General features: G+C 42.5%; 1 protein-coding gene across 1 annotated transcript in view; it reads left to right on the plus strand.

The window, feature by feature from the left end:
* The window catches only part of LOC126277967 (mucin-4-like), a 201,480-nt gene that overhangs the window by 146,168 nt on the left and 42,757 nt on the right, over nt 1-12,555 (plus strand). The window contains exon 2 of the mRNA XM_049977620.1: nt 12,149-12,432. Coding sequence (XP_049833577.1) covers nt 12,149-12,432 — 284 coding nt within the window. The remainder of the gene's footprint in view (nt 1-12,148; nt 12,433-12,555) is intronic.

Consider the following 12,555-nt stretch of genomic DNA (forward strand, 5'->3'; position numbering starts at 1 on the left):
TACTATAATATTGTCCTCAAGTACATCGCCCTTGTACAGACCCTCTATATATTCCTTCCACCTTTCTTCTTTCCCTTCTTTGCTTAGAACTGGGTTTCCATCTTGATATTCATATAAGTGGTTCTCTTTTATAGAAAAGGTCTATTTAATTTTCCTATAGGCAGTATCTATCTTACCCCTTACCTCTACATTCTTACATTTGTCCTCTAGCCATCCATGCTTAGCAGCTTTGCACTTCCTGTCGATCTCATTTTTTGAGACGTTTATATTCCTTTTTGCCTGCTTCATTTACCACATTTTTATATTTTCTCCTTTCATCAGTTAAATTCAAAATTTCTTCTGTCACCCAAGGATTTCTACTAGCCCTCGTCTGTTTACCTACTTGATCCTCTGCTGCCTTCACTACTTCATCCCCCAAAGCTACCCATTCTTCTTCTACTGTATTTCTCTCCCCCATTCTTTTCAGTTCAAATGGCTCTGAGCGCTATGAGATTTAACATCTCACTTCGTCAGCCCCCTAGATCTTAGAACTACTTCAGCCTAACTAACTTAAGGACATCACATACACCCGTGCCCGAGGCAGGATTCGATCTGCGTCCGTAGCGGTCGCACGGTTCCAGACAAGCGCGTAGAACCGCGCGGCCACCATTGGCCGGCCTGGTTTAGTCAGTTTATCTAGGTCCCATTTCCTTAAATTCCCACCTTTTTGCAGTTTCTCATGTTGTGGTTGGCAGGAGAGCCAACCGTGTTTTTCTAAAGGAGGTCGAAATGCACGCGTCTCAGCTCACACAGGCTGGCGTGAGGTCTGGAACATGACAGGGGAATTAGAATTGAGAAAAACGGACGTAGCTGGTGGAATACTTAACTTTAATCCATTAATGGAGAACGTCGCTCTTTATGGTACATGATTCACAATATCAATAGTACGGATACTGGCGCCTTCCTAGGTCGTAGCAAATAACGTAGCTGAAGGCTATGCTAACTATGTCTCGGCAAATGAGAGCGTAGATGTCAGTGAACCATCGCTAGCAAAGTCAGCTGTACAACTGGGGCTAGTGCTAGGAAGTCTCTCTGGACCTGCCGTGTGGCGGCGCTCGGTATGCAATCATTGATAGTGGCGACACGCGGGTCCGACGTATACTACCGGACCGCGGCCGATTTAAAGGCTACCACCTAGCAAGTGTGGTGTCTGGCGGTGACACCACATCTCATGTTTAATCTACAGTTCGTTTCCAATAGATTGTGGTCAGAGTCCATATCTGCCCTTGGAAATATCTTACAATTTAAAACCTGGTTCCTAAATCTCTGTCTTACCATTATATAATCTATGTGAAACCTGTCAATATCTCCAGGCTTCTTCCACCACGCATACAAGCTTCTTTATGACTCTTGAACCAAGTGTTAGCTATGATTAAGTTATGCTCTGTGCAAAATTCTACCAGACGGCTTCCTCTTTCATTTCTTCCCCCCAATCCATATTCACCAACTACGTTTCCTTCTCTCCCTTTTCCTACTACCGAATTCCAGTCACCCATGACTATTAAATTTTCGTCTCCCTACACTATCTGAATAATTTCTTTTATTTCATCATACATTTCTTCAATTTCTTCGTCATCTGCAGAGCTAGTTGGCATATAAACTTGTACTACTGTAGTAGGCGTGGGCTTCGTGTCTATCTTGGTCACAATAATGCGTTCACCATGCTGTTTGTAGTAGCTGACCCGCACTCCTATTTTTTTTATTCATTATTAAACCTACTCATGCGTTACTCCATTTTGATTTTGTATTTATAACCCTGTATTCACCTGACCAAAAGTCTTGTTCCTCCTGCCACCGAACTTCGCTAATTTCCACTATAACTACCTTTAACCTATCCATTTCCCTTTCTAAATTTTCTTACCTACCTGCCCGATTAAGGGATCTGACATTCCATGCTCCGATCCGTAGAATGCCAGTTTTCTTTCTCCTTATTACGACGTCCTCTTGAGTAGTACCCGCGCGGTGATCGGAATGGGGGACTATTTTACCTCCGGAATATTTTACCCAAGAGGACGCCATCATTATCTAACCATACAGTAAAGCTGCATGCCCTCGGGAAAAATTAAGGCTGTAGTTTCCCCTTGCTTTCAGCCGTTCGCAGTACCAGCACAGCAAGGCCGTTTTGGTTAGTGTTACAAGGCCAGATCAGTCAGTCATCCAGACTGTTGCCCCTGCAACTACTGAAAAGGCTGCTGCCTCTCTTCAGGAACCACACGTTTGTCTGGCCTCTCAACAAATACCTTTCCGGTGTGGTTGCACCTACAGTACGGCAATCTGTATGGCTGAGGCACGCAAGCCTCCCCAGCAACGGCAAGGTCTATGGTTCATGGGGGGGGGGGGTTCATTTGTATTGCACTGAAAATATTTGAGCAGTAGTGTAAATGTCGACGGTTTGCGCTATGTGTCTTGTTTGGAAAGAAACCCGTTCCATTCACTCACGGTACTTGCTATTGATAAAAGTAATCTCGACTTTACTCTTCGCCCCCAAGCTTGCTTTCAGGACGTCTCAGTTGTCTCTGTTGTGTTTGTTTTCCCTGACAGTGTTACTTCTACGAGTGGTATTGATAGCTTTACTGTAGGAAGGAGCATGGGGAGTGGTCACTGAGAGAAAAATTAAACTTTTCACGAAACGATGCTTATTGATATTCGTTTTAATCGACATATTTTAAGGTATCTCGCCAAAACTTTTAAGTGAAAAGGAAACTAATATACTGGAACTACGTGCATTTTGCTAAAGGCTTTCGTAGTGACCAATTTTTCTTAAGCGGGTACTGTCTCCCGTACTACAGCAAGAGGATTTTTCTGATTCTCGGGCACATTTTCTGGGCACGTTCACGCCCATGTTTCTGAAAGAATACCAAGTGGTTACAAAAGACAGTTTCCAATCGGGATTTTATATTAGGAAAAATACAGGGTGGCCACGGAAACCGAGTACTAGACTACTTATTGTCGTGCGCCAGTTATCATCTGTTGTTACACATTAATCACAGGCGTGTGCAGGGATGCCAACCGCTTGTCGCTCCGAAACCTCACTGGCGCGAAGTTACGAGTGTTCCGAAATTTTTTGAACAGACCTCGTACTATTACAAGATACGGCTGAGGACCACGGACCGCACTAATACTTGATTCGGGCCGCAGTCTAGTACCACTTGCCTTTTAACAGTTTCCCTGTCATCTTATCCCTTCCTCTTGAGCAGGTGTTCCCAGACGGTGGCGCGCGTACCGCTGATGATACTAAAGAACATTTCAGGTGGAATGCGTACAGGTAAACAAAACACATACTGAGGGTATGAACTTACGGCTGTTGTTATGGTGAAGATATGGGCCGCGCGACTGCTACGGTCGCAGGTTCGAATCCTGCCTCCGGCTTGGATGTGTGTGATGTCCTTAGGCTAGTTAGGTTTAAGTAGTTCTAAGTTCTAGGGGACTGATGATCTCAGATGTTAAGTCCCATAGTGCTCAGAGCCATTTTTTGAAGATATAGCAGACAAATTTTTAATATTTTATAATAGATGGCTCTGGAAATGATTTTAAACCGAATGTTTGATCTGAGGTTCCATGTTTTTATGTTTTCCAGTGGCAAAAACAATGAAATTAATATTTTCGCTGATGAACAGTGGCCATCCAGAATGGCCATTTTAGCTGATATCACTGGTTTCACATTTTGAATATGGGCCTGCAAGGGCGAGGCACTGCAGCTTTCTTAGGAGATAACAAAATATTGTCTTTCAAAAGAAAGTTTAGTCTTTTTAGTCCATAATTACTGAACAACAACTTTTTCTCACGCCTACTCTTACATCATTTTTGGAAGTCAGTGAACTAGCTCCATAGCAGATTTTGTTCGAGACATTAACATACATTTATAGGACCTTCAAAAACGTTTTGAGAACTACTTTCACGAAGATCACGCACAATATTACTCACTCACCAAGAAATCCATTTTCAGGACCAATAGCGAAAGAAGTAATCACAAAAGAAACTTCATTGATATGACTAGCTACATTTCAGTGGGAGACGCTTTCAGAGAGAAAACTTATATTTTTTTGGATGGAACAAAAATAACCCTTCTCTTTTCCAATAAGCAATCTTGTTTCGGGTGCCTTTTCTGATGACTTCAATGTGTAAAATTTGGTTTCCTGAGTTGTATGTTAAAAATAATTACAGAAACAATTCTGAAGACGACTTCAGAGTTCTGTTGAACTCGGTCGAGCGAAACTTTGCTCTTGTTATAGACAAATAGCAACATGTTCCCAACTGAAACAAGTAGATGTTCTTTCGTCAGAGTCTAAATTTGAATACTGACTGACTATTGATTTTAGAGTCTGATTGACCGTCATAGTTTAATATGATTCGGATTTTTTTCCCTTTTTGATCTTAACTGACTCTACTCAAGCTGGTTATATTATTTGTGATGGAATATTTTAATAAATGATTTAAGTGGAATTCTCTCTTACTCAATGAACATTTGTTTCAGAACAAATTTAATTTAATTTCGTAATATGTGCTGTAAATAAGTACCAGGTATGAACATGAACGCCTCTGTAAAAAGGTCCTTGCAGAAAGCCTTATTACTTGTGTGAGTCATATTTCTTCCATGCATAGTAGTTGATCCGTAAGACGCAAAAACCGTATGTGTGTTATCATCTTTGAACTAGATGGCGGAAATTACTCCCCCCCCCCTCCCTCCATCTGTACCCTTCCTAACCTTCCACAAGCACCCCACCCCTATACCCTCCATCTCAGTGTTGGATAAAAAAAAACTATAGTGATACGCCCAAGTTTCTAAAAATTCGTGTGATCGACAGTGATTAAAGGTGTAGGAACCCCCGCTCTAGGGTTTTCCAAATCTTCCCTTCATGTCGATTCTGAGGAGGATTTCATTTCGAATGGTTCAAATGGCTCTGAGCACTATGAGACTTAACTTCTGAGGTCATCAGTCCACTAGGACTTAGAACTAGTTAAACCTAACTAACCTAAGGACATCACACACATCCATGCCCGAGGCAGGATTCGATCCTGCGACCAGAGCGGTCGCGCGGTTCCAGACTGTAGCACCTAGAACCGCTCGGCCACTCCGGCCGGCAGAGTTTCATTTCTTATATTATCTGTCCACTGAGCGTTCTGCGCTATTCTTTCAACTTCCTTACGAAACGGAAATCCCAATGTTCCTGTATCGTTCCACATTAAATTTCTGGGTATGTGCTTCACCCCAGACAACTCTAGCCGAAAACATTCAAATGGGCTAACATATTGTCATACTGATAAGAGAGTAGAACCTCTCCGTTACTACGAATGTAATACTGGTAAATGTATGTATTTATTTGACATTGTGGCAACCTGTGCTCTTTTTTATCTGGGCGAGGCATTACAATAAACTGAGTATGAAGTTAAAAAATTCTTGGAAAAAAAAGGTTGTAAATGCTATTAAAAATTTTTATATAATAAAATACAGTCTAGACCGCATACAATAATTTTGTTGCCATAAAGGTGATCGCTTCCATCACTGTTCGATAATATCCAGATCTTTACGCCGGTCTGACTGCAGAAGATCTAGGCACAGTGCATTCTTTCTTGGTTGTAAGCAGTTGTATATTTAGAGTTTTATTTCGATATAAATAACGTATGATCAGCACTTGTTATGTAATACGTCAATAGGATTACATATTTTGAACAATAATGTTACTTACAGTATGTTCCAGTGGAAAGTACCCTGAGGATAGTCGTAAATATACGTTTTCATCTTTAGATGGAACACAAAGACGTGTGTGTGAGTGTGTGTGGGAGGGGGGGGGGGGGGGGGGTCGGTCGGTCGGTCGGTCGGTCGAACGGTCTGTCCGTGTGTGTGTGTGTGTGTGTGTGTGGGCTAGGGGCGCTCAACAACGAGGTTATCAGTGCCCATACAAAGTAATAGAAATGAATGTGGGTAAAAAGGCGAACATGTGAGAAAAGAGCTAAAAACCAATCTGAGATAAAATTTCATACACGCTACAAACACGAAACAAGAATATAAGAGATTGTACGGATGTAGGAATACAGTGACATGTATGTCAAACTGCTTACAGTGCGAATCAACGATACAGATAACAAGGAACGTCACTGATGTAAAAAAGAAAAAAAAGTTTATGAACCTGTACTTCGGATATTTATTTCTGAGTTTTTTTAATAGTACAAAGCAGCCCAGATAGCCGCCCTAATGGACTTGCTTTTTAACCACCGCTCTGTGGAGGGGGGGGGGGGGGGGGGCAGGTGCACCGCCCTGGATCGAATCCGCCCGGCGCGGATTAAAGATGGGAGCGGCAAGCCGACCAGCTTAGATATGTTTTTAGGTGGTTTCCCCATCCGACTAGGCGTATGCCTGTCTGGTAACAAAGTCCCGCCTCAGTTACACAATTCGCAAACATTTAGAAAGCTTTAGTTCACTTTCACATGAATAACATTGCCCGCAGGCAGTTGGCTTACACGTATTCCGTCCCAGGAGGTAACGGGGTGGCGACCACCACTTAAGTTTACCTAGCAGATTCGTTGATAACCATGCCGACCCCGTGCCGATGCGGGACAAAGGAAGAAGTCGCGATCTCAATTATTTATTTATAATTCTAAATCTCCAACTACACACAGCAAAGGACGTTGCTACGTGTGGAAGAGGATACTCTGTGTTCCACTGTCACTTCCCTCCTTTCCTATTCCAGTCGTGAATAACTGTCTCGTGGGAAGGAGCTTTGCCTGTAAGCCTCCGTGTGGCCTCGAATCTACCTTTACTCCATGGGCTTTTTGCGGGACATATATAGGAGGAAGCAATGCATTTGTTGATTCTTCCAGGAACCTACGCTCTCGGAACTTGAGCAGTGAACTACACCGTCATGCCAGAACACCCTTGTTGCAGAATCTGCCACTGGAGTTGGTTGATCATCTCTGTTACGATTTCGTGTTTACTAAGTGAACCTGCAAAGAAATGCGCTGCCCTTCTTTGGATCTTCTCTTTTTCCTCTAATTCTGGTAACCGGTTTCGGCCTATACGACCATTTTCTGACCAGGGTCTCCAGATGACGCGAGAAGCCGGTTCTTGCAGATGTTGTGTAGCACCACCAGTGTCTGTCACACACTGCTCAGTGAGACCCGACACCTAAAAAGACTGCCCCATATGTTACTATATTTTTCTTCCCTAAAAGGTATTAGTGTCGGCAAGATTGCCCACACCAAATGGGACATTTCGCCTGTTGCCCTGGGTTATAGCTTAGGAGATGTCCAATAAATTTATGTGTAACACTGTGCGGTCTGGGATGTCATTGTGGCCACTAGGGTTTCAAATACTATCGCATGTCAGTGACTTTACTTTTGTTAGCAAGATTCTTCTTACTATGTCAGATGAGTCACCGGTGAGGACGCTTTAAAGAATCTGTCATACGTCATTTGTGAAAGAACGCCCATTGTCCCAGCCCTAGGGACTTTGTAGTCCAAGGCAGTGTTTTGGACACTCGTGCATTCTGTCGAGAAACTCAATGGTGTAATAAGACGTTGTGTACTTGACGAGTGTAGTACACCACTCGACATATCAATGATCCCAGGGTCCAGGGCCACATATTTAAGAAATTCAGCAACAACCCCGTATCTCAGAGGCCTCACATAACCGCTGTCTGGGGAAACATACTGGTGTGAAGTGCAACCTCTGATGGCCGAGTACATTTGACATTCTTTGTGCTTAGCCACATCTACAGAAAAGGACTTACAACACAGAAGGTCACCGTTGCAGAGGAGCATCTCGGGTGCAGAGATATGGCATGATGGCTTATTGGATATACGAGGCGTGTTTTTTTAAGTAAGTACCGTTTTGAGATTTAAAAAAGACGTGCTAAGATTTCTCAATAATTTTATTTTTACATGAAAGCCTGTACCTTAACATTGAGGCACTTGTCATAACGTTATACCAGTTTTTGAATACCCTCCTCATAGAAGTCTGCCGCCTGACTTGTTAACCACTGCATCACCACTGTTTTGACTTATCATCGTCTTGAAGAAGCTGACCGCCCAGGTGTTTCTTCAAGTGCAGTAACAGATGGTAGTCAATGGGCGCAAGATCGGGGCTGTACGGAGGATGATCTAGAGTTTCCCATCGAAAAGATGTGATATCTTCGGTCTGATTCGCCACATGCGGACGGGCATTGTCTTTCAGCGAAACGACGCCCTTGATCAACTTCCATGGACTGTTGCTTTGATTCTGGTGTGACGTAGGCCACCCACCTTTCACCGCCCGTAACAATTTGACTTAAGAAATCATTACCGTCGTTGTGGTACCACTCAAGGAAAGTCAATGCACTGTCTAAACGTTTTCGGCGATCGCTTTTAGGCCTTTAGCACTAAGAAATCTTATAACAGCCCGTACTTCACAGTCAGCGGGACTCACGATTGTCGATGGCATCTTAAACAATCAGTACACAACGTAAACAAGGAAGAATCAGACGGTAATGGCGTCAGTGCGTAGATTAAGGTACAGGCTTTCATCTAAAACTAAAATTATTAAGATATTTAATTTCAAAACGGTACCTACTTAAAAAACACGGCTTGTACAACAGTTACGACGTTCGTCGCCATGTGAGAAGGTCGGCCACCCCGTGTACCGATTTGAGTGTCGATGATAAGGGAAATAATGACTAAGGCAACAAGCAAACCAATCCTGGGCCAAGAAAATCGGCCACTTGACGGGGTATCGAACCCGCTGCCACATGATCGAGAGTCAGGAAAGGTAACCACTTTTTTATCGTTTTTATTCGTTGCATTTATCTAATTTTGTTCGGGGCGGACGTCCATTGACGCTTGTTCAAGTTCATTGTTGATCCATTAATTCAGTTTTTATTATTATTATAGAAAGCAGCTAACCCTCTGACCCATCACACTGAGCTACCGTGCCAGCCCACTAGACCGTTATTAAGGGGAGGCGGTGGCAGAAGTAATGAAAAATTTACAAATTATTTTTATTTGCTTATTTGATAGTAAATATAATTGAGATTATTATCCCAAATTTATTCCTTGAAATTCGAACTACAAATTACATAAAAAAATTAAAAACCTAAGCAGTGTAATGCGCGAAGCCCGCTTTTCAATGTACCAAATGGAGGAAAAATTTTATTGTAGAATTTGGCCTGTGAACCTAGAAAATATAGCTTTAGAAGGCTGTTATTTTTTGTATACAGAACAGCAGTGTCGTAAAGAAGGCTGTGGAGCCATTTTCTGGTTCAAACAGTGTAGTATAAAAGGCTGTGGAGTGTTGTAAACAAGTTTTGTGATGTTCAGTGGAATTCGAGTGACGTTTGATTTATTGAGCTATTTTTTGTGCAAGGTTGAATCTGTTGATTCCTTTTTACAATGCCTAGGCCTGGTAAACTATTTAAAAAAATATAGTAAATCCCATATTTCCAATATAAAGCGAAAAACTGACATTGAGGTTAGAGTTGGGCCTGCAGATGCAAACATTAGCTTGTCTCCAAGTGCATCTAAAATAAATCTTGGGACAGGGGTTGTGTCAGAAGAAACAAATCATGACAGAAATACAGGTTTCAGAATTGTGTATATGGAAATGGTGGTAGAAGCATTTAGAAAAGCCTGCAAGTGCCCTGTTTGTGGAGGAAATGTGGATTTGGTTGATGATAGAAAGAGAGAAGGTATGGTTTGCACATTGCACATTTTGTGTCAAAACTGTGATGCTGACAGTCCATTCAAGACACCAAGGGTGCACATTTTGTGTCAAAACTGTGATGCTGACAGTCCATTCAAGACACCAAGGGTTTTAATAGAATCTATGAAGCCAATATGCGATTTGGTTATGGACTAAGATGTATAGGGATTGGAAGAGATGGTGGAAACCTTTTATGAGGTATTATGAACATGCCTGGTCCTCCCCTAAAATTTTCTGCAATGAATACTGCTCTCCTCAATGCAGTTGCGGAAGTTAGTGAAGAGAGCATGAAAATGGCAGTCCTGAGGGCAATTCAAGAAAATTGCGAATCAACTAATAGCAACGATGTAGCAGTTTCCTTTGACAGTTCCTGGATGAAGAGGGCATACTTCACTGCATGGAGTTTCAGCATACATTAGTGTCGATACTGGAAAAGTATTAGACTTAGAGGTGATGTCTAAATATAGTTCTGCATGTTTCTTGCACAAGAAATATATTGATGCAGGTAAAGAAACAGAATGGCAAGAAGCCCATAAAGCTGACTGCAGCAGAAATTAAGCAGGCTCCAGTGGTGTGATGGAAGCTGCAGGTATGAAATTCATTTTCCATAGATCTTTGCAAAAGTACGGAGTAAGATAGGTACAGTATTTACGAGATGGAGACTCTAGTGCTTTCAAGAATTTAGTTGAAAGTCAGCCCTATGAAAAAGATTGCTCTATTGAGAAGACTTGTTGCAGACAATAAAGACAAGCTACTAAAGGATGGGAAGCCACTGGGAGGTAAAAACAGACTAACAAAGAAGAGAATTGACAGCCTACAAATCTATTATGGGTCTGCAGTTAGAAGTAACCTCACTATCTTGGACAGTATGAGGAAAGCAGTATGGGCCATTTGGTTTCATTACTTGTCGACAGACACTACACCTCAACAAGGCCTCTGTTCGAATGAATGGCGTAAATTTTTGGAAAGTAAGGAAAGTGTGGAAGCTTATGCCCATAAAAATAACTTTCCTTATGAGGTTTCAGTGGCCATTAAACCAACGTTTAGAGCACTGGCTTCACCAGAACTGCTAGAAAAATGTCTGCATGGGAAAACACAGAACCCAAATGAAAGTTTCAATGCTCTTATTTGGAAAAGATGTCCAAAGACTGTGTTTGTTTCGAATTTGGTGATGAAGATTTCTGCTTTGGAAGCTGCAGCAGTGTTTAATGATGGAAATGTTCCAAAACTTCACATCCTCAGCAAGTTGGGCTTTACACCTGGAGTCTTCACTGAGGAGATACTGCAGATCATCGATAAGCAAAAGAATCTCGAAGGCGGAGACTTCAGTCCAGAACATAGATAAATGCTAGGCAAAGGAGCAGAGAAGCTAAAAGAGCTGTAGAGGAGATATCGTCGTACCCGCACAACGGTCTGCAAAACCATAGAAAACATTGAAACAACGTCAGGAGACAAGAAAAATCGCATTCCAGTGAAGAGTTGCAGCCGACGCCGTCTTCGATGGACACTGTGTATTTCTTGGATGTTCACTTAATTTTAGTTTGGCTATAAGCGACACTTTCTCACATGGAAATGGATGGTTCACCGTTGCCATAGTAAGAGGTGGTAGCGAAGTTTCTAGTGTACCTGGTCTTGAAAGTTTTAATGATAGAGATGTAATTGCCTATCGTACTTATCATATGTTTGAAATTGGTAGTAAAGATTTTGGTAAATCAGCTTATGACTCAACATCTGCTTTGTCTTGTATACTCGTAGCAAAAGAAAAATTAATCAAAATGAATCTGTAGAAGAAATGGAATATGGGTGTGGGGAGTTATTTTTTACATTTCATCCAAACTTTAAAATGATTTTTCTGCAACTTAAGGTTCTCTGCTTTCAGGAACACACACATATCAGTAACTACTGGAAGGATTGCAATGAAATTTGGCATACCTATTCTTTTACTTTGAAGCAATATTTAAGTTGAACAAAACTTTAATCGGTATATTATACCCAGTTTTGTGGTTGATAATGTATTGAAAAGTTTGCTTGTAAAAAATGTTCGAATCCAAAATATCACAGAAAATAATATCATTAATTTACCAAAACGTTAGCGCACTTAATTGTACACCTATTAGAGTAGATTATTTTACCATTAAAAAAATTTGCCTCGAAATTATTAATAAGTGTACCTTAAAATAATAATGCAATAAAAAATTCACAATTATCTCACTGCATTAGATTGTTATTAAAACATCTGAATTTTAAAAAAAAAATCATATTAGATCTCTATACACAAGTGTGCAAAATTTCAGTGAGATTGAACAAGAAATTGCAATGATATGAATTTACAAAAATATCAGTGCAAGGCTGCCACCGTGTCCCCTTAATAGCTGTTGGTGTTCACACAGTGTTCGCGCTCCGGTTGGCTCAGTGGAGCGGTGGTGTGTTGTGTTGCAGGAGCCAGGTGGTGCAGATGTGTGAGGAGGTGGCGTCGCGCGTGGAGCGCGCGGCGCGCCGGCTGCGGCCGCCCGCCTGGTTCCGCGCCGCGGCCGCCTCGCCGCGCGGCTTCCTGCTGGCTGCGCGCCGCCCCAGCCGCCTGCCGCCCTGGCCGCTGCCGGCGCTGGAAGGCGGCCAGCCTCCGCCGCCGCCCCCGGCCGCCGCGGCCTCCGGCTCGCACTCCGCCCCAGCCACTCTGACGCGCCGCCGCGACCGCGACCGACAGCGCGCCGCCGACGCTGCAGGTACTAGCAGCAGCAGCAGCAGCAGTAGTAACAATATTAGTAGCAGCAGTGTTCAATTGGTGCGTAAGTTCCCAGCGTTGCACAGTGATGTACCGGTTGCTATGGATTTATTTATCGATTGTC

The sequence above is a fragment of the Schistocerca gregaria genome, chromosome 6 (genome assembly GCF_023897955.1).
Source record: "Schistocerca gregaria isolate iqSchGreg1 chromosome 6, iqSchGreg1.2, whole genome shotgun sequence".
NCBI classification, from domain to species: Eukaryota; Metazoa; Arthropoda; class Insecta; order Orthoptera; family Acrididae; genus Schistocerca; species Schistocerca gregaria.